At 44.8% G+C, this 21,536-nt stretch overlaps 1 protein-coding gene across 18 annotated transcripts in view; it reads left to right on the top strand.

Annotated features, from left to right (window-relative positions):
* Positions 1-21,536, top strand: part of FBRSL1 (fibrosin like 1) — a 507,461-nt gene that overhangs the window by 206,052 nt on the left and 279,873 nt on the right. For all 18 annotated transcript variants that reach the window (XM_038152187.1, XM_038152201.1, XM_038152195.1 and 15 more), the window contains one exon: positions 17,455-17,556. In XM_038152187.1, the coding sequence (XP_038008115.1) occupies positions 17,455-17,556 (102 nt within the window). The remainder of the gene's footprint in view (positions 1-17,454; positions 17,557-21,536) is intronic.

The raw sequence follows: 21,536 nt of genomic DNA, 5'->3' as shown, positions 1-21,536 counted from the left end.
GATCATAAGGAATTAAAGAGCCTCTGCAGTGGCTGAGCAGGGGTGTGTGCCTTTCACAGCACCACGAGCTGCTTACATGGTTTATGTTCCATGGTATATCAGCAACAAAGCAGCCCGGGTGCAAAGCCTGTGTGAAAACTGATCCTCAGTGAAATGGGAATTTACAAATGTGGTATGTTCCTCTCAAAAATAAAATTGAGCTTTACCCATATTACTATTAAAGTATAAAGCTTTAATTATGCCCTAAATCCACTTCTTTAGCTGGGGGGCTCACATGATTAGCAGCAAGGAAAAAAAAAACGGCATCTGGAGAGGCTGTGTGGTGCCATGTTTTCCCATATGTGAAATTTTATACAGTACAAATTATTAAACACCAAACCTCCAGAGAAAGATTGTAATGAAAAATTTAGCACTCCCCCATCAGGCTGCAACTAATTTGCCTTCTGACTAGATCTGAAAGAACGAAGGGCTGTGCTGGTGGTAACCCTTGATGAGCAGCTGGCAAGAGGAAACAAGCAGTATTATAATATAGTGCAGCAGGAGCTGGGGTGTGATGCTTCTGTGGACAGCCTTTCTGAGACACGTGTAAGGTAAACATAAAATAAAAATAAATCACTGCTTTCAACATAGGTCTGTGGGAGCATATCCTCTTTCTTCTATTTTGATTTTGGCCTCAAGCTCCCAGTTTTCATCTTGCAACGCTTCTTTGTGATAGAGATGTGCTGGAGAGAGGAGAGCTGGACCAGGTGCTCTCTGGCTCATGTGTTGGGGTGTCCTGTCCTGTTCATTCACCTTCCCCTGCCCTTGTCCTGCTTGCACCTGAAACATCCAACCCTGCATGCTCAGGGCCTTCAGATGTGAGAGCAGGAGGAGCTGCTCACTGCTGTCAGAGGCTGTTCCCCAGGAGATAGTATGGTGTTTATAGAAACTGGCAGCTAATGGTGGACTGTCTCTCTACCTGCTTTCCGTTTTTGTTTGCAGAAGAGCATTAGTTACCATTTTCTTTACAAAGGCTAATGGATAATTTCCCTTTTTTCTCTATCTCTTCTCTCCCCCACCCCCTTTTTATTTTAAGTTTGGCCCTGAAGAATTTTGAAAGCACGTAACTTGACAGGTAAAGCCTGTAACAGGATGCTGAAGGCAGCCTGATGTGACCAGGGGCACCCACTGTGTGCTTCTCTGTGATTAACCATTGTTACACTCTGCTAGGTGCTTATTACAATTAAATCCCTTCTTCCAGAGCAGCCTGTGTCATCCTGATTGGCACGGGGGAGAGCTGAAATGTTGCAGCAAAAGGTTGGACTCTCCACGAGCGCCTGCTTTTTTCTGGCCAGTTTTTTCCACATTTCTTGCTAACAAAGGAAAGGCCCCATGTGACCCCAGGGGCAGTTTATACTGTCTTGTTACTGCTGGAACATGATTTTAAGAACAGGGAAGTAACCTTGTCATGTGCAGTGTGTCCTCTGGCTCAGAAAGCCTCCGAATCCCTAATTTCCTTGAAGGATTTACCCCACCATTCCTAAGTTCATATTTGCCCCTAAAATCCAGGGATCCATATTACCTGGATACTGCAGAAGCAAAGGGCTGTAGGCACAAAAATCCTTCTCCTCACCGAGTCAATCTAAAATCCAGATTTTACAGTCTAAGTCCAAGAAAACTCAGCGCCAGCAGATTGCTCTTGGCCCCTGCCTGGCAGGGTGTTGATTAATAATTTGAACCTGCAAATCCTTTTTCAACTTCTGTGAAATCTAAATTGTCCATCTGAGGCTTGCTTCTTTCAAAACAATTCTACTGTGATTTTCACTGCCAGCATAATTCTTTGTAAAATAGATAACCCTGTCAGTGGCAAAGCTGTGCTGCACACCTGGAAGGCAGCACAGCTGCCTGGCTGCTGGCAGATGAATGTGGAGAGCTGAGAAGAGCAGAATGGAAAACTGAGCTCAGTTCAGAAATACCCAGCTACATTCTGCTTCATTTGTACTGGACCATATGTGTTTATCTGTTTCAGAAGTTTTAATTTTTTTGGTTAAGGCTGTCATTTTGGGCATAGAGCAGGAGAGATTGTCATCTCAATGCCTGTAGGAATCAAGTTGTGGTTTGAAAATCTCAGTTTTAGGACTTGCCAGGAAATAATGGTGCAGCTACTTACCTCGAGCAAGTCACAGTTTGAGGCTGCTCCTGCCACTGCATTGTCCCCAGGCCAGAAGGAGATGGTTTAGGGGGATAAAACAACAGAAGTTTCTGTGAGATGAGTTACAGGCTTTTGCACAGGTGGCCTGGGGGGTGGGAGCATGCTGGTCCTGCTGGGTGGACGATTTTTAGGAGGGACAACACCAAGTTTCGACAAATCTGTTGTAGTTTGTGAACTTAATGGAGTTACGAGATGCTTTCATGTTTTCTGCTTAGCTGTTCTGTTTCCATTTTGGCTCCTTTTTTATGGCTTTGGTAAAATGATACGATTTTACTCTTGCATCAGTGCAAATCCATAGTAATTCTATTAATGCAAGAAAAAACAACACCTGGTTTTAGAAACCGTGAGAAAAGCAAATGCTGTGGTGTTTTTGAAAAAGGACCTTGTTTGCCCAGTAATTCAATATTGCTCTATCATCTCAATAATGAGAGTTCAGCTCATAATGGCAGAACATTTCAAAAAAGGCCATACAATTTAAACATGTTGTAAATCCAACTAATAAGTATAAATTGATTTTTAAGGGGAAAAATGCATAAAACTAGTCTTTTACCATATGTTTCAACTCTACCAGAAACGTTACTTGAATGGTATTTCAATGTGCTTTACCTATTGTGCTGCGAACTTTTTCAGGCTCTGTCAAGTTGTACTAGAGCTTTTAAAATACAGATGGTGGTAAAATCCCCAGTGGAAAACAGACTTCTATTTCAAACTTCAGTACTGTTTTTTTCTCTTCTAGTTCATAGCAGATTTTGACAGATCAGAAGAAATATTCACAGCTTGATGCAGCTGGATTCTTCTTTGGCATGAGCAGAAACATCTGGCCCCAAAACAGCACATTTTACCAAAGAGCCAAAATACATGCACATGCATCTGTTGTGCTAATATATTTTCCTGTGAACTCAGATGTTAATTGCTTTGTTTTGCTGAGACAACAGTGTTGGTTCAGTGAATAAGATTGTTTCCTTTAGCCCTCTGTTAATGGTTTCCTTTAGCAAGTAATCCTGTTTTAAATAGGAAACTGCCAGGTACAGCGTGAGCAGCTGTAAGATGCAAAGTGTTTTGAGCAAGGGTATTTACACTGCAGTGGTATCTGGATGTGTATTGTTATAAAGAATTTGCATGTTGACTGAGACAACTATTAGCACAAAAGCTCCATGTGAGACCAGTTTCACATCTCCAGAAGAAATGTTCAATTTCTGCATCAATATTTTAGAGGCTTTGGCCATCCCTGCTTGCTACTTCTGTTGTTCTCTTTCTTCTCATCTGCAGGCAGCAACAAAGGAGCCATAAAATCTGGATAATTACCTGGTTATTTAGCTCTACCCATAGAGCCTTCATGAGTTTTGTTACTTTGGGATTTCTTCCTTCTCCCACACTTGCTCTTTCAGGAAGAGCTACAGTTCAGAGAAGTCCTTTTTCTGACTTCTGGTCTCTGGATTGAGCTCTGTTCCCCCTGGTTCAGGGCCCCAGTGCTGCTGGTAAAGATCCCGTGGTGAGACAGGCCTTGGTCATTTCCCAGATCTGTATCCAAGTACTTGGAAGCCTCCTGCCTTGGGCAGCACTCAGACACAGATCTTTGTGCCACAGTTAAACCTCAGTGACCCGTGTATCAAGAGCAGTCCTGAATCCCACCAAATCTGCCCAGTAGCAAAGGCCATGCTCCCTTATCCCTTTTTCTCAAAACCTGCCTTATCTGGTGGCTTCATTTTTCTGTGCTGTAACTCTATGTCTCTTTTTACTAAAATATTTCCTGTGGAGGTGTAGGGTTTCCATGTAGTATCCAAGAAAGCAGCAATTCCTTTTTTCGCTTTCTCAGCAATCTCTACTCTATTAACATTATGCTTTCATTTTAAGAAATATTTGCTTACATGTCACCCAGGGAGAATGATCTTGTGGTAAAGATGCAAGATGGTTGCTGTTAAAAGCTGCAGTGCTTTTAACCATCCTGTTTTCTCTGTAGTTGTAGTCCCAGCCTTATTCCAGGTTCATTGCTTGATGTTCCCAAAGTCATCTGGTCTTTTCATGCCTTCCGAGAAGGGATGATAATACTACCCACTGCACATCCTTGCTCTTTAAATTTGATGGGTATTTGCAGAGTATTTGGAGATGCTCTCAGGAAACATTAGTAGGATCATTAATAAATGCATCTTGCTATTACAGCATCCTCTAAGGTGCTGTGTATATAATTCTAGACTTTCCCCCTGAAGAAGCAGAGAAAGCAGATGCTTATTACTGTTTGAAATACCTTTCTGCACCAAATGTGACAAGGAAGATGAGCATTTCCTGAAGCTGAGACCATCCTTATGGGAAGGACTGCAGCAGGCTCAATTACCTGGGCTGTTACTTTAATTTCATTTTAGAAGCTTCTTGTTCCAGTTCAAGTTAAACTGATTGATAACTTATTTAACCTGAGCAAAATGAAGGTTTGACTTAAAACTTGACAAGCATTTACAATGCTTTAAATCAACTTCAAATCAGTCTTTTTGTTGAACTAGTGGACTTGTTTATTTAGGGATTTGGCAAGCCTTTGTGCCCTCTGTGAAACAGTGCAGGTGCAGTGGCTCACATTTCTCTGAGCCTGCCTTAGGCAGGCTTCCCCTCCTCTGGACGCAGCTCATCCCCAGGCACAGCCTGGCCCCTTTCTGGAAGGCACCAATTACATTTTTCTCTCCAGAATCAGTGAGGAGAGGCTGTCTAAACTCTCAGGGAGCATTTCAGGCCAGCTGGATAACCCTCAATGTCTGCCTGGTGTCTACCTCTGCAGTTTGCCCTTCCAGCTGTATCAAAGCTACGGAGTGTCAGCCAGTCCTTTTGTGACTGAGAAATGGTAAAAACCACTGGTTTAGGGAATGTGTAGCTAGTGCCAAGCCACTCCTGTGCTGCACATCATGACTGTACAGCCAGGCCCAACAAGGATTTTTCTCTACCATAAACTCCTGGAATCTGTGGGAAGAGGGTAGGGCAGGATCCCAGTCCACCTGCACTGAGCTTTTGGTGCTGGTTTTAGTTCCTTGCGTGTTTGGGAAGTGCCCTGTGTCCCTTGCTGGTAGCCAAGTATCAGTGAGGTATTTCAAGGACTCTGGGCTCAGCCTGACAGCAGTGCTGCCTTCTAAAGAGCTGCTTCCCCTTCCTCAGCTGTGACCATTAATCTCAAAGTTCAGCGGTCATTAGCTAAAATAATTGTCACCCCTTTTTCAGACTCAGGACTGAAAATTACCAAAGGGCTTCACCTTAGTTGCTTAGCCTCTAATTATTCTGAGATTTTTGTTTTCTTCAGGATGTCAATCAGCAAAAGGATGTCCCCTGGGCAGCTAGAGGAAATTGCTTCTGTGTTTCCTAGAGGAGCTGGCTGTGCTGCCTCTGATAGTTTCAACACTTTTCTCAAATCAGAAGACTTGCCCTGGTGGTGTAGGAGCTCGTGGCCTTACTGAAAGTTTCCCTGACAACTCCAGAGTTGTGACTGATCACAATGGATGATCACAACCAGACACGCAGTGCTGTTTTGGGTTGCCTCTGCTTCAAGTCCAGACCTGCAGAGGTGTGAGGTTTGCTCTGATTTTTGCCGGAGTTGCCTTGGTTCATCTGCTAGTGCAGATAAAAATGGCTCTGGCTCTTGTTGAACAGAAGCAGCTGTGGTCAGCTCTCCAGTGCCTCTGGGAGACTAGGGACAGCTGGCTGTGGGACAAAGACCTCTGCCAGGGAAAGGACAGATCCCAAAAGCCTAGACAGAGTTCAAGGAGGGGCTTTGTAGAGTTTGAATTAGTAATAAAAGCAAATTGTAAGTCTGGCTTGAACAAGGTCGGAGCTGGAATAAAACTACTCATGGTGGTGTGCATGGGAATTGTCTCTGCTTTGCTAAGTTCCCCCTGTGCCAGCCAGCCATCAGTTCCTTCCACACTGAAGTGGTGGCTCTCTTCTTGCCTTTAATGCCAGCAGCTCCCCCAGCTGCTGTGAGGCTGGAGCCTTGCTCTGGGTTTCAGGGGATTGCCAGCCACAAAAGGGACGTGACTGTGGGCTGGTCTGTGGGATGGCTGAAAACACACAATGCCAGCCAGATCCTGGGCATGGGGGAGACTCTCTCCTGTGGTTTAAACTGTGCCCCTGCAGCTTAACCTCACCCCAGTGCTGGGCAAGAGAACTGGTTTGGGGTCCATTTCTACTCCATGGGAATTGCCTGCTCCCATGGCCCAGGGCCAGGCTGTGACTGTCCTGCTGGGGGTAGGGACCAGCACGGCTGGGGCTCTGCTCAGCACTGTGATCTTTGACAGCAGTTTCTGCAAAATTCATTATTCCCTAGGCAGCCTTTGCATTTATTTATTTACTTTGTTTCTTTTTTCACTTTGGTTTATTAGTTGCACGTGTGGCTTTATCTGGATAAAAATGCATGCAATTTATGCATGCCTACAGTAGCATATGTTTTATATATTGGGTTTATAGGGATGGTACTGATTCCTGAATTAATTTGAACAGCAAATTGTTGTTGTATCTGCACACAGTATGTCTTTTCTTTTTTTAACATGTATTATATGACACACATCTGGTGGTGTTTTAATTGTGTTATTGTGGTGCCTCAGAGTCCTAGCAATGAATTTGAAAACCAACTGTACTAAGCACAGCTTTTTCACATGGGACACTTGGAGGGGTTGAGCGAATTGTTGAGCAAGAATGTGGGTGTTTTTGTCTCTGCCTTGAATTGTGGACGAGAACCCAAAGGGGTTTGCAGGCTGCCTTCACTGTTGGGCAGCATCGGGGGCAGCTTTTGCGCCCAGCTCTAGGTAAGGAGAGACCTGCAGTGCCTCACACCTGGAGAGCTGCTGGCAATTTTTGCTTTTTTTAATGGTGGTTTAGTTGGTCTCTGTGATCACCATAAGAAGGACTTGGACCAGTTCAGGACAGCACTCCAAGTCTGTCCCATGGGTTAGGCTGTACCCAGCATGCGTTGTCTGTACAGTAGAGCTGTGTCTTGCTGGTGCATTGGGGAGGCTGAAGACCTTCCAAAATCATTCCTGTCAATGCTGTATCTGAGAGAAAGTGGCCTCTCTTGCCTTTCTGAGGGGTTGGATTAGTTCCCTTTGGGTGTAGCATTAGACAGGAAGACCATAAGGACACGCTAGTCCAGGTCACCTCCCTGTTTTTCCCAACAGGCTCTGTTTGGCAGCACAGCCTCTCTTCTGCAGGAGCTCTCATTGCTCGTGACCACAGTGCAGCCCTGCTTTGGGATATGTTTTTTCTCCTGAGGTGTGTTTTCCACAGAATTCAAGCTGCTGCCTAAAGCTGCCTTCCCCTCCTCTTCCTTATTTATTCTAAAAAGGTACCATTGGCATCTATGAATTTTATCTGCAGTGGTTTTGATAACATTTTTTCTCAGAAATTGATGTGACTATTGAATAGCTTCAAACTTGTTTAAGTCCTTTTACCTTCTGTAGTGAACATTAATGTTTATTTATTGACACTACTTTTCTGAGAACTCAGCTGATCTGGTCTCCACTTAAAATATGCATTATTGATATTTATATAGCACTAACTTTTATCAGAATGCCTTGTAGTATGAGTGCATCTAGAATCCTAAATGTATCACATCTATCCAGTTTCCTTTTCAGCCAAAATTATTGAAGAAATGAAACCAAGCTTATTCAAGAGGAATAATTTTCCAGCAAATCTTGTTGAAATAATTTGAGTCAATTTACTCCAGTTCTGGTTTTCTTTTCTTCTGCTGCTCAAGCCTGTTATCACAGCACTGTGCCTATAGCAGCCCAGCCAGGCCTGGTTGCTCTTCTGAAACATGTCTCCAATACTTGTCTTTTGTCTGTTTATTCAGTGGATATTCCAAGATCAGCTGAAACATCTGTGTGACATGATCTCCCATTCTATAGCTTGTGCCACGGGTCTGGACTTTGTTCTTGGCAAATGTTATCTAATATCTTCCTTTAGCTATCAGAAGGCTGGGGAATGTCCATTTTCTTCCCAAGGTTCAGGCTGAACTGCACTGAATGCTTTGCCTGACATAATTAGCAATAACTCTACCTTGCTTTTTGGGATCTTCTTTTACTAAAATAACTTTTGAAGGTTATCATCACCTTTCACATTGAAATCAAAGTCCTCAGTTTTGTGGAGTAGCATTACCAGAAGAGAACTACTGTAATATACAGAGATATTTTTCTTGGTGGAATTTACTAATATATTTTGCAACATCTCCTGCAGCTTTGGACAATTTAATATGTATATTAAATCTACTTTTGCTTTGAACATCACAGCTGTTGATATTAGCCTTTAATAGATGGTATCTGTATGCATAGATGGCAGCAATGTTAAAGCTGTCAATTCTGATTGCCTCCTACATGGTGTTTAAAAGCATCGTGTAAGCTCAGCCCAATTTAGTCCGTTGGCTCCAGCTGAACGCAGCTCTCTCCTTGCTAAGTGGATGCTCAGTCAATCATTCCCCTGTCCTGCTTGGAGCTACTTCCCTTACAGTGATCCTTTTGCTATGGTCCGCTGCACCAGATTGGTAACACTTGATGCATCTGCTCTAAGAGTTCTGAGCTCATCTTCACTGTATCCATTTCTTTCCCATTACCAAAAAACCCCGCGCCGAATCAATTTTCTATTTGATGCATATTGGATGGCATTTTATAACCGAGAGTCACAGGTCCAAATCATCTTTATGTGAAACTTGAAGCTACAAATCTTATTTTCAAGAGGCACGGAGGTTTTCAGCTCTGAGAGGCTCAGAAGCTTTCAGTTCTCTCATGGGCTATTTATTGGATGCTACTCCTTGAGACCTGTCACCTCATTATGATCTTCACCACAGGCTGCAGGGCAACTTCTGCTCTTGCTGCCTAGAGCTCCTCCTCCTTCACTGATTTGGTGACTGCAGGCTGTTTCTCTCGCATATTCTCACTCCTCTCTCTCGCTGCAAATGCTGCTGTGCAGCACCTTCTTCCCCTTCTTAACTGTGTTGTTCCAGAGGTGCTGCCACCACTGCTGATGGGCCTGGCTTTGGGTCCCTCTTGGAGCCAGCTGGCATTGTCTCCTCTGGACGCGGGGGAAGCTTCTGGCAGCTTCTCACAGAAGACACCCTGCCACCCAGACTTTGCCACACAAACCCGAGCCGTGCCCCTGTGCTGCCCTGCCTGGCTCACCCGAGGGCTCGTAGGTGCCATCTGCGTGCCCTGCTGTGGCAGGCGGTTGTGGTGAAGAAGGTTGGGAATGCTGTTTCCCCCGGGCAGTCGCAGTCCCGCTCGGGCACACGCGCTGCCTGCCTGTAACCTAAGCAGGTCTAGGCTGACACACTTTATCACTGACGTATGTCAAACCCAGATTTTCCCAGCTGTCTGCTGCCATCTGCCAAGTGCGGCTGGGGGCATGCAGAGTGCAGTTTGCTACGCAGGCCTGATGGCAGCTGTAAAATCGAGCAGTTTTGCCTGCTTAAGCACCAGCTTTTTTCCAAAATAAGCGTTAGCTCTCGCACGGCAGCGAGGCTCCCGATCCTGAGAGCGCGGGCCGCGCTGGGGAAGCGGCGCCGGCTCTGCCCCGCAGCCGAGGCCACCTGCCAGCCCAGAAGCTGTGAAAAATCACTGCAGCAGTTCCAGAGCTGCAGAAAAGCCAGCCCTGCTGCTCCTTACGGCCCCTGTGTGCTGGGCACTGGGGAGAAAGGCTCCTCCAGGCCCCCGTGGCGCTGGCCTGCTCTTTCCATGGCACCTGGCAAGAACCATCAGGTCACACAGAGTTCCTCCCCAGTCAGAAGTGGCACCAGGTCTGCAGAAGGGTCTCCCAGAGAGCTGAAGCTGAGCTCACTGCAGGTTGTTGCCCTGGCTCATCACAGCACCAGGCAGGAGTTCTTCCAAAAACTGCAAAGGCAGCTGCCCGTATCAAAGCAGCTTGGGTTTCATTTGCTCTTAGAAACAGGTGACCCTCGTATCTGGTTGCAAGCATTAAGATGTAAAGTTAGGTTGTTAGTGAGTGGTTAATTTTGCTCAAGTAGCTAAGAAACTATCAGTGGCTTTTGAATATTTTGGTTTTTCACTGATAATACTTTTTATTAGGAGAAGTTGTTGTGTTGTACTTGCCTTGCTTTAGCAGCTGACTCAGTCTAAGCTCAGAAATCCTTTGCTAGCATCAATTCAAGTTTTCTGCATCCCAGGGAGAGGTTAAAAATGAACCACTGTGTTACAGACTTCTTGGCTGCAACACAGGTTATTGATGTAAATTAGCCAAAAGAAACTGGTAAACCAGGATTAGGGAACCAGTAGTCTGCATAGCAGGTAAATGTGCAAACACTAACCTTGGAAACATCATGGAACTGAGTGACTGCTAAAAAAAAGGACAATTTTCCTTCAGTATCGTAACACTGCTGCTGTTTGCTTCTTCATCACAGTAAGTAAAAACGGACATGTCCTGTTTAAAATGAGTTATGGCCAAGATAGCCCATCACAGTGTCCACAGCAGCACCACCCAATTAGAAAAACTACTCTAACCCAACCTGATGCTACTGTCATTTTTTTAAAGGAGCCCTACTTCAATCATAAAATACTCAAACCATAACATTGCTTTCTATGCCATATGTCCCTATTTAGAGGGGAGAAAAAATGATTGCACCCTTAATTCAAAGGAAACGTTTCCCTCTGAGCCAGAACTCAATAAAATGTATCAAAAAAAATTGTGGAAAAGGGCAAGCAAAGAAAATCAAATTGTAGCGTGTGAAACGATTTAAGGAGGGACCTAGGGAATACATAATCTCCAAACTGCCAAGTTAGAGCAAGTATAAAATATACAAACAAGCTTGATATTTTTCCCAGTTGATCTCATTATGAGGTATGCTTGGGATAGATAAATTTTGTTAGAATGCATTAAGGCTGGATTTTCAAAGAAACAAATCAGAAGTAATGTGTTTAGCTGATTCCACCTTGTTTTGATACGTGGGTCTTTTCAGGTTTAAAGAAGTACATTTTTAAAGCCAAATGGTTTGTTTTGTTTCCAACATTAAAACCAGAGGCAACTGGGTGACTTCCCCCCCCCACTTTCTGGAAAACAAGATGTTTATAATTTCGGCGTGGTCTTTAATCATTGGTCTGTGCACTTTTTCACTGCCACTTACTGCTGCCTGCCTAGAATACACTGAGTAAGCCCTGAGTGCAATCCCTTAACAGACTGTTTCATCCACAAATAGTACTTTTTCCAAGTCTCCAATATATTTTAATTAAATTGTGCATTTGTATTTATTAAGGCAGTTTACTATCTCCTGCTGCAGAAAGCTGCTACTGCTGATAGTCTACCAGAGAAACATGAGCTTATCTGGGACTTCATAATAAAATGCAAGCAAATGTTATCAAAAAAGTCCCCCAAAATAATGTTTAAGCATCCTTTTCATCCTTTATTGGGAAGGGGACAGGTCATACAATTATTTTTGATAAGTTTTTGGAACAGTTGGTGTTATCAATTCTTGCAGCCATAGGAAATCATGATCTTTGTTGAATGAAACCTGTTACCTGCAGGAAATTTGTCTTCAGCCCTGTAGAAAGAGTTGAAAAAGGGTCCTTTGGCAGAGGTGATGATAAAGTCATTACCTGCTGATGAGATGTAAAGTGGTGTTGAGCAGCATTAGTTTAGATAGATGAGCATGATAAGGTTGATTCATCCCTGTCTCTGGTGATCTGAAAGCTTGGACCTAAACTCTGGGACTTGGACGCCTCTCAGCTCTACCCACTTATCTCCAAGTGGCTCCTGCCAAAATAGATTTACCATGAAGTCAGTAACATGGAAATCCAAAGGCTGTGTTTGGTCTGTCCTCTCTCTCAAGACAAAGTGGATCTTGCAGAGCTTTAAAAAGGAATTAAACTTTCTTCTCAAAGTTAAAGTGTTCCTGAAAGGCAGTAACTTGGCTCTCTGCTGTGTGGAGCTCTTTGCCCTTCTGGTCTGGAGGGCAGCTTTGTTTCCATGGACCATTCATTCCTGGCTCCAGAGTGCAGCACAAAGTCAGTGGGTGCCATTCCTGCTGGTGCCTGTCCACTGGCAGAGGGGACAGGATTAGTGGATTAATAGACCCATCTGAGCCACCAGAACAGGCATGTCTGAGATTAATACCTTCATTATGTCTCTGCCTGAGGCTTCTGCTTTCTGTCTTTCCTTCAGAACTGTGCAGAGAGAGGTTGCTGGGAATTTCTTTTCCCGCCCTGTGTGTATGCAAGACCCGTTTTATACAACACAGATACAAACCCAAGCAACAGTGAGGGGTTTAAAATGAGACCGCTGTGACTTTAAGAGCGAGGGAAAAAAAACTGTTAAGGAAGGAAAATAAAAAATCCCACAGCCTGTTGTAGCAGCTGTAGCTTCAGATCGTGTGGAAAATGAAGGCAGATGATTCAATTTGGCCTGTGCCCCGAGTACATTTCCAAATGCTTCTGTGTGTGCGCAAGATAATGAACAAATATATTGAGATGGCACAAGATCAGTCCGAGTTTGCCGCTGCACAGGCCGTGGAGCTCCCAGTAGGAGCACACTAGCTGTGCTGGGTTAATGGGGGTGAGGGTCGGCAAGCCCAGCACCTTTCAGAACAACTTAAGAAAAGAATTTGTCTCCTTTTGCCCCAGGCTCCCCGTGGCACTCAAATGGAGCTTGTGATAAATCGAAGTGTATTTATTAATAATGAGCAGGGGCAGCGTGCCCACGATGTGAAAATAGGTGTGCCAAATAAAAACGTGCTTCCTTCTGACATCAGAAAAGCTTAAGTAAATGGAGAGCAGGCTGATCTATTATGATTAAAAAGCAGGGGCTGAGAGCCAACATAGTGGTAATGAAAAAGCCCTTTTAGGGAAGCAGGGCCCATTCTGCCCATTCATATATTCCTCCACCCCCACCCCACAGGAAGAAGTAGGGAGGGGGAAGTTGGATGGGGGAGATGGAAAGGCAACAGCATTCCAGGATAGCAGAGCTGGAGTTATTACTGGGATGAGTTATGATATTTAATCATGCTACATGATGTCCAACAGCGCAAGGTTCATAATTCTTGGCTCCAAGCGTGGCTTGGGACTGTCCATGAGCACCTGCAGGATGCAAATTGATCATGGCCTTTCAAACCCTCTGTACCTGCCCCTGGTCCTTCCCCGCCTGCAGCCCTGGCCCGCTCCCACTGAGCTGGCAACGGTCTCTTCCACGTTCCCAGACACAAATCTGTCCTTCCTGGTGAAAGCTGACTGCTAAGAGCCAGGATTGCCTGCCACCAGCTTTGCTCTGCTGTGTGTGGTGGGTCTGGGGTGTTATTTATCTTGCAGGAGACTGCATTGGTCTGGTTTTTAAGCAGCTTTGGGTTTAATTAATGCTTTTGGAGAATTCCTTTCAACAATGAAACAGGCTCTGGAGTGAAACTTCAGCTCCTATTCAGTGTTTCAGTTCATATGTGTGGACATTTATGTCTTGCTGTCTTAGGTTTTAAAAGAGATAAATTAACAAATAGCTTCAGTTGTCCCCATGTGCCTTTTTATTTTCTTCCAGCTGTGCTCTCCTGCAGTGACACAGTAGCCAGCCTTTGTCTAAGGCAAGATTTGCTCCCACCTCCAGCCCTCAGGAAGTGAGGCTGAGGAGCACCTTTTCAACCCTTCTCTGCAGAGCTTTGGGCATCAGGGTTATTTTGAGACGTTTTGCTTCTCAGATGGCTGCCAAAACACTTTGAGCAGACCTAAGGGTATCTCTATCAAACACACTCAGGTTTGGCCCACACTCTTCCTCCTGCTGTTCCCCAGTCTCTGTTTTGGCTCTGGCTGGAACCCTCCAGTTCCAGTTTGGAAGACAGTTTGGATTTGTCCAGCCTCAAGCAGGGCAAACCCATCCGCAGGATTATTTCTGCCCAAGGACCTGGGTGCACTCAGTGGGTAATGCAGAGGGATGGGGACGTGCAATGTCTGTCTCAAAAGGATTGGATTTTGGGTGAGAACAGCCTGTAATGTTGAATTGCATACGTAATTGTGGTTGCTGAAGGACATTGCCACTGTGTGTAAAGACCCTGGACAATCAGAATGGGCTGCTCAAGTTTTAGATGGGATATTTGGCTCATCCACCTGAGGTGTTTAATGCCCATGGCTGGTGTTGCATTAATGCCTCTGCAAGGCCCTGGCAATGTGTTGTATGAGAGGACGTGTAGCGCGTTTTGCCTGTGGATTTGGGGAGTTGGTTGGTTGGGTCTGTGCTGAGCAGGAGATGACATCCCCAGGCTGAGAGCAGGGCCAGGAGCCCACTTTGCCTCTGGAGCAGTAATGACTTTTTCCAAGGGAGAGGAATACTAGTTTTTAGAGTAAAACTCGATCGGGGAACGTGGTCAGGAGGAATTTCCAGAACTCAAGCAAAAACACCCAGAGAAAATCACTAGAAATCAAGCAGCTGAGCCAGTGGCAACTTTGGGAAAGAAGCTTTTGGCCAGTTTGCTAATACCCAGGTCTGCCGAGAGTGCCCCTGAAACCAATGCATCCATTTAGCAGAACAACTTGTCCTCCTCCTTGGGTCCTGCATGTGGCTCATTAGGGTAATTACTGATGAATTAAGGCAGCTTGGCTGAGCGCTGGGGCTGCGGGTGTGCGGGCTCCCCTGCTGGCAGGCAGCAGGTGTAAATGAACAAGATCTGTCAAAAAGGCTGATGACCCTCTTAATTCACAGCAGCAAACTGGGGACAGAGGTAGTGCAGCAAGTTTAATAATTGATATTTACTTGGAAAGGTTAATGGCAGCAGTGATGCTTCTAATTTGCTTGCCTGTGCAAGACCTTGTCAGGTCAAATTGTCTCAATTTGTTACTGTGTGTGTAGGTGTAGTTTTCCTTTAATGAAATTTGGAGAAAAGAAACAGGTGGTGTTTGGAGCTGACTGTAACTCAAGAAAAGCAGCAAAAGGATCCAGTCTGGTAACAGGTTGGGTGAGTCTGTGCTAACTTTAAACAGCTGGCAGTTTAGTCCTTTTGAATTAATTCTAGCAACGATTTGCACTTGGGAAGGTGAAAGGATTTGGAATGGCATAATTTATTTTTCCTTTAATTTGCAGCTGTCTAGGAGTTGTTTAGGTCAGAAGTGTAATAATTTTGACAGGCTTTGATACGTTCCTTGGTGGGAGGGAGAAGGTTGTGGGTCAGAAAGCTGCAGAATTCAGTGGGCATTTCTGTACTGTATTAGGGAAATTGTAACTCTGCCCTGTAATGGTTAAGTGGTTCCTATTTCAGGGCGAAACAAAGCACCTGCTGTGTCTGGAAGGATTGAAAATTGGCAGGTCAGATACTTTACATCCAAGAGTTTCAGAAGAGCTGGCTGATGACTCGAAACCAGTGGAGTTGGGTTTTGAGTAAGTGTAGAAAGACCCAGATGACAGAAAAAAGCTGGAGTGCCAGTGTTACGAAAGGCTGTAATTAATGGGGTATTACCATTTGTCTTATTGGCTTGGCATCAATCCTAGGCAAGATAATGGCATAGTTGAAGTAGTAATTGCTTAATAAAGACCTCAAAAAGAATAAAATAAGTGAATGACAATCATTTAATGTATTTAGGAAAAAAAAATCTTACCAAATTTACTTAATTATATGTGGAATTTAAAAATTGGTGGCTTATGGCCAATATTGATGTAGTATAGTTAGATTTCTCTTTTCAATGTTGTTGACCTAGTTATTAAGGAAACAGACAATATGGATTGAACATCATGAACTTCAAGTGGATTATTTCTTGCCTTGATGTATGGTGGATAGTTGCAAATGCAAGCTCCCTGTTGTTGGGAATGCTTCTAGCAGATCCCAGCAGGGATTACCTCTCATTGCTGTGCTGTGCTTTTGAACATTTTGATGTAGGAGCAAAGATGAAGTATTGGTCTTGATAAAAGTTTTCAGGTGGGCAACATATTTGAAAGGTGGTGGACAAGGAGTGAGACAGGGCACTGCACTGAGAATGGTGGTTGTATGATGAGGTGATGTACGATCACTTAGGAGTGTCTAAAAGTCATATCCTGCAGAAGCTGTATTGAAAAAGAATATTGAAATAGAATATTGAAAAAGAAACTGTATTGGTGAGGTGTAAGGTGGCAGAAAGGCATGCAGAGCAGGGACATTAGTCAGAAATCTACTGAGCATGATATTTTCTTTCTACTTCTTTTCCTTTTACTTCTGCTACCCATTCCCATACAGGGCTGTGCACTCTGGATGAGAACTGGAGCTCATTCTCCACACAGTAGAACATTTTGTTAAAATATTGACAGACGTTGGGGCACTTAGCTGGCAGCACTGTCAAACATCCATGGAGTGCAGTGATCAGTGCTCCCAGCACTCAGATTGCTGTGCCCACATGGTGACAGCATGTCCAGTGTGCCCAGTGCCACAGGGGCAGGGCTGCAAGGGTTACATCAGCACCAGGAGCAAAGCCTGCTGGCTGCCAGCACCACCACGGAACAGGACAGCAAGAAACAAAGGGATTTTATTGCCATTAAAAATACCAATTTGTACAAGCCGACATTTTAAATAGTGTAATTTAAATGGAACCAAACTGATATGAATAGAACCTATTAATAAATTAAACACTTCTTTCCACCCAATATTTCACGAGGGAATTAGCAGAATAATTTGTTAGTAAATGAGCCCAGGAATGAAGCTGTGAATGACATCTATCCTACCCCTCTCCTCCCCCTGGAGCACTCTTTGCAGATGTAAGAGGAAGGTTGCTGTGATTTCAAACATGGGCTCCCTCACTTCTATCCGAACGCAAGCACAGCTTCAGGTGAAGGGAGTGGGATGATTTAGCAGTCAAAGCACCAGCCCTGGCTGTAAGAGTTAATCCTGACCTACTCCAAATTCTGTGCAGTATCTCAAGCAAGCTGTTTCAGGCCAGTGTCCCATCATGACCTCTGAGTGCAGTCCCTGGGGTGGCCCCAGGGCACATCTCTGGGCTGGGAACGATGGCCTGGGTGGGTCAGGCAGCCCCAGCAGTGTCCCAGCTGAGGAGTGCTGGGAGCAGAGTGAAGGGGGTCTGTCTGTCTGTCCACTTCCCCCTCGTATCAGGCCCGAGCACTTTGGCACAACCTCGCCTGCTCCCAGGAGTGCCAAAAGCACCTTCCCTCCCACGCTGGTGAGGAGGAGTGTGGACACTCGTGGCCAAGCACAACTGCAGAGGAGCCCCCTGCATCCCATCCCTTCCACGGTGCCGTGGGCGTAGGAGTGAAACGTTGACTGAACTGCTGCTGGCAACCTCGGGAACAGGTGGCAGAGCAGTGCTTGAAAATCTCCTTTTTCCCCCTCCTTCTTCTCCCTCTAGATGAAGGTCCCTACAAGCAGAAGTGGCAGAAATAGCGAGGAAGACAGCATCAGGGAGGCCACAAGCTCTCAGCGGAGCAGCTCAAGGGACCGTCTCAGTGATGTAAGTACCGTTCAGGAGAAAGCATCGCTTCATTGCAGCAATTCCCGCTGCTGACATGGCTTTTCATAAATCTTGCTGAACAAATGTTGGCATCCAGAGGTCACTGTGTAATAACTTTTTTTTATGTCATGATTGAGTGTTACGGCATAAGTGGTTGAGCTGCCTCGCAAACACTATAATCATGGTGCAAATAATATGATAAGCGAAAGATCAGAGATGGGAAAACAAAATGGAATTGTTATTCCTTGGGGAAAAATGGCTTGGTGGTTTGTTTTGTTTTTTCAAAGAAGTTGTGTTAAAAAGCTTTTTACAGCATCTTTGGGTTTAACTGCTGCACGTAATCACATAGTTTGGGTGCAAAGTTAGTTCATCTAATTTTATGCTTCCTGACGCCAAGATATGAGAGGGTTTTGGGGGAAAGCTGTCTTTCTCTCAGGAAATTCGATGGTACATTGAGTGAAATGTTATGATAAAACAAAAGCAAATGGTGCCTTAGTGTGTAAACACACAAATGGGCTTTTGAGTCCCCAAGAAATCAATGGCAGTGCTGGGATAATTTTATACGAAGGCTTTTTGTGTTAGCAATTAGCATTTCGCCTTCATTAAAACATGATTTTTTACTAATTAGGACCTTTCCCGTTAGGAGAGATTTAAATGAAGAACAATAATCAAACGCTGGCACGAGCATGTCTGAAATATTAAATTTGCCATTTCAATGGCAAGCCACAGAAATCCCAGAGCGAGTGGTTTTCATGTTGAGTTCTATTAATGTAAAATATGCTTCATAACTAAAACCTGTCACAGAAAACGGCTCACACCAGCTAAATTCAATTGGACAGTTAATTTAGCTTTAAAATTGAAAACACTACCTCCGCTTCAGGATGCAAAAGGAAGAGGGGGGGAAAGCCTTTGATAAGTGTAATGTATTTGCTATTAAGGCTTTCAGAGCCTGTTCTACAGGAGGAAAAGGGAGAAAAAGGGGAAAAAAATGGCTCCCACAAATGTGTTTAAAAGCTGAAAGTATTTATTAAAAATGTCAGCAGAAAAGTGCTTTTGGCAGATTAAAGCGGGATTCAGCTTGACAGCTCTGACAGGGAAATGTGACGGGGGAAAATTCTCTCTACATGTTTGGAGTGTGAATGGGGCGCTGTAAACAGCCGACGCAGTGGGAGGAAGAGAAAAATAACATGTCCTGTGATCTGCTTCCAGGATTGCGAGCCCACGCGCCGCCGTGGGGCCAGGCAGCCGGGGGGGCCCCGGGACAAATCCCCTTGCTGTGGGACATCTTTGGCTGTGTTTTAGTCAGTAATGGTGGTGATTTTATGTATGTGGACACCGATGGGATTCTCTGCTTCCCCTCCCCTCGGCCACTCCTGACGGGTGTGTGAGCAGGAGAGCCCGGGATCTGCACTGGAGCTGTAGAGTGGGGCTGCAGGAAAGGAATAACATATTCCAGCTTAGCCATTAGCTTAGGTCAAAGCGTTAAGTGGTCTTGGAGACTTTTCTTGTTAAGCTGATGAGCTTCCAGTATTTCTCCTCCTTTCCCTTTGCCCCCAAAGTTGCAGACTGAGCCTGTAGGAATTGACTCCGAGTGCCTAATTCCTGCAAAATCTTCAAAGCCTGTTCAGCAGCCAGTGAAATTCAGTGGGAAATAGGCACTCTGTTCTTTTTTAGTCAGGGGAGATGTTTGGGCAGTGCCTGGAGGCCGGGGCACACTTCAGAGCTTTGCTGGAGCTGCTCTCGTGACCTGGCGACCCTTCGCAAATGAGAATTTTTCAAATTAGTAATTAAACAGTTTGAAAAGTAAGGTTCATGAATCACAGAATGCTCTTCGTTCGTTATTTGATGAGTGCAATTTAGCTTTAATTACATATAACACTGCCTCGCGTACTGGTACATGTTCTGTAGCCTATTTAGCGACTCTCTCAAAGTCTTAGGAAGTCCCACGGGTGCAGTCAGATGGTTTTCCCCATTTCTGTGCAAAGGGATGAGGAGGCAGACTGGTTCTCTCACTGTAGAGAAGGAGCAGGGAAAGGGAGAGGAGACAGCAACATGCTCCTGAGTGTTGATTCCTGCAGGATTTTCTGTCCAGCCGTGCTTGGTCCTTGTTGGCTCTGGAGCTGTGTGTCCCAGCACACAGTTTAAATAGCTGCTGTGCCACTCGAGTGGCACAAGTCCTTGCATGTCCTCAGGATCAGGAGCACAGGGCAGTCAGGATGTCCAGGGAAGGCAGGGATGGTGTTTGCTCGAGGCTGCTGGTAATAACTGAAGCTCCAGCACCCAGCAGTGTCCCTGCAGATAAATGCTCTGCAGCAGGAGGCACCTGGGCTGTTTCTCACTCCTGCTGTTCCTTGGTGCATTTGGCCTTCAGGACTGCTCTCTGTGCTGCCTTTCCCTCCCGTGCCTTTCCCCACTGAGGTGAACAATGCGGGGAATGAGGCAGGAGGTGACAGGCCTGGCTGCTGTAGGGTAGCACACAGCAGGTGTGGTGGGGAATGTGCCTATCAAAGTGTCAGCTGTAGTGGTGCCATCTCAGGAGCACTAGATCCTCCCTCCAGCTTCACTGGTCCCCATTTCAGAGGTGCTGTTCTGAACCCTCTGTGCCATTTGTTTCTTGAGGTGACTTGTTCAGTGGGAGGCCAGCAAGTTGTTCTTTATTTACATTAATGCATGTCATTAGTCTCTAATGGACCGTGAAGTCAAGAGGTGGCCTGGTCTGTCGTGAAATAATTGCACTCTAAAGAAAACTGAGGCAAATGATTGATTATATTGTGCACACATACACACACACACAAACAGCCATTCGTTCATCCACTAGGAAACACAGAGCATTTTGCTCCTTCCTTGCCACAAGTAAAAATTCTGTGGGGAGAGAATGATAGAATTTCATAGTGAAACAGTAATTGTCTGGCTTGTATAGTAAGTCTTTCCAGACATTACACCGAGTGCCATTTATTATGGGTCATTGGGGGAAAAAATGCTTATTATAATTTAGTGAAATCATCTCTGGCTGCAGAGGTTTGATTTGTTGAGGCTGGGCTCTTCTTTGGGATGATGAAACTTCAGAGCAGAAAAACTGAAGTTTTAGCCCAGATTTTGTGGTGCAGAGAGGAGATGGGAATCTGCCACTTGCTTATGTTCCCAGTGTTGATGTAAAATTCCCTTAAAAACTACTACAGAGCTAACATCCTTGTTACACATGTACTCTCAGGTCTTCTACAACCAAAACAGAGTCAACAGCCTTTCTCCAAAATGGGATTTTCCTCTGCTGCTTTTCAGTGTGAGGTAATTGGAAGTTGCCAGAGAATTAAGAGCCAGATAAGCCATATTGCTATTTTGTTGTGTTGACCCAAGTAAAAGTGGAAAGCTTGGGCATTTTGTTTTGGTTTTCCCCATGTTCCATAATTGTCCTAATCTTTTCTGATGTCCTGAACAGTCCAAAAATCCACACAGAGCCTTGTATAATGGCTTGAAAAAAGGGTTTTTATCTTTTTCTTGACCCATCAGCTTAAGAACTGCCTGCTTTTTAATGGATTTTCTCCCTCACTAAATTGAATGGATCGTCCCTCATTATCATTTAAATAGAAGCCTCACTCCCTGTGAACATGGAAAATTTGAATGTGGTAGTAGAGCTGTGATAATTTGAAATATTCGGAAGGTGGGGGCAAGGAGGGGGAACAGGCAGCAGAGTGCAGAATTGCTGAATGTAATTGTCATGGATTCTCAATTTTGTTGCCACAAGATGGGAAAATAGACTAATAATTGTCTTCCAACCCTAGTAGAATAGTTGCCCTAGTTAGCTGAAGCTAACACTCTAATTGTCATGGGGGCACAGAGATGAATGAGGATGTATGCAGGGCACAGCCAGGGCTAAATTGAGTGATATACTAAGGCAAAGAGCAAATTGGCAATTATTGGCCCAGCTGAAAAGGTTGGCAGGTGTGCTGCTTTCTCAGGAGCCCTTAGGGGGAAATTGGAAA

Source organism: Motacilla alba, chromosome 15 (assembly GCF_015832195.1).
Source record: "Motacilla alba alba isolate MOTALB_02 chromosome 15, Motacilla_alba_V1.0_pri, whole genome shotgun sequence".
In the NCBI taxonomy this organism is placed as follows: Eukaryota; Metazoa; Chordata; class Aves; order Passeriformes; family Motacillidae; genus Motacilla; species Motacilla alba.
Note: the sequence above shows the minus strand (reverse complement) of the source record. Positions and strands in the feature narration are given on the sequence as shown.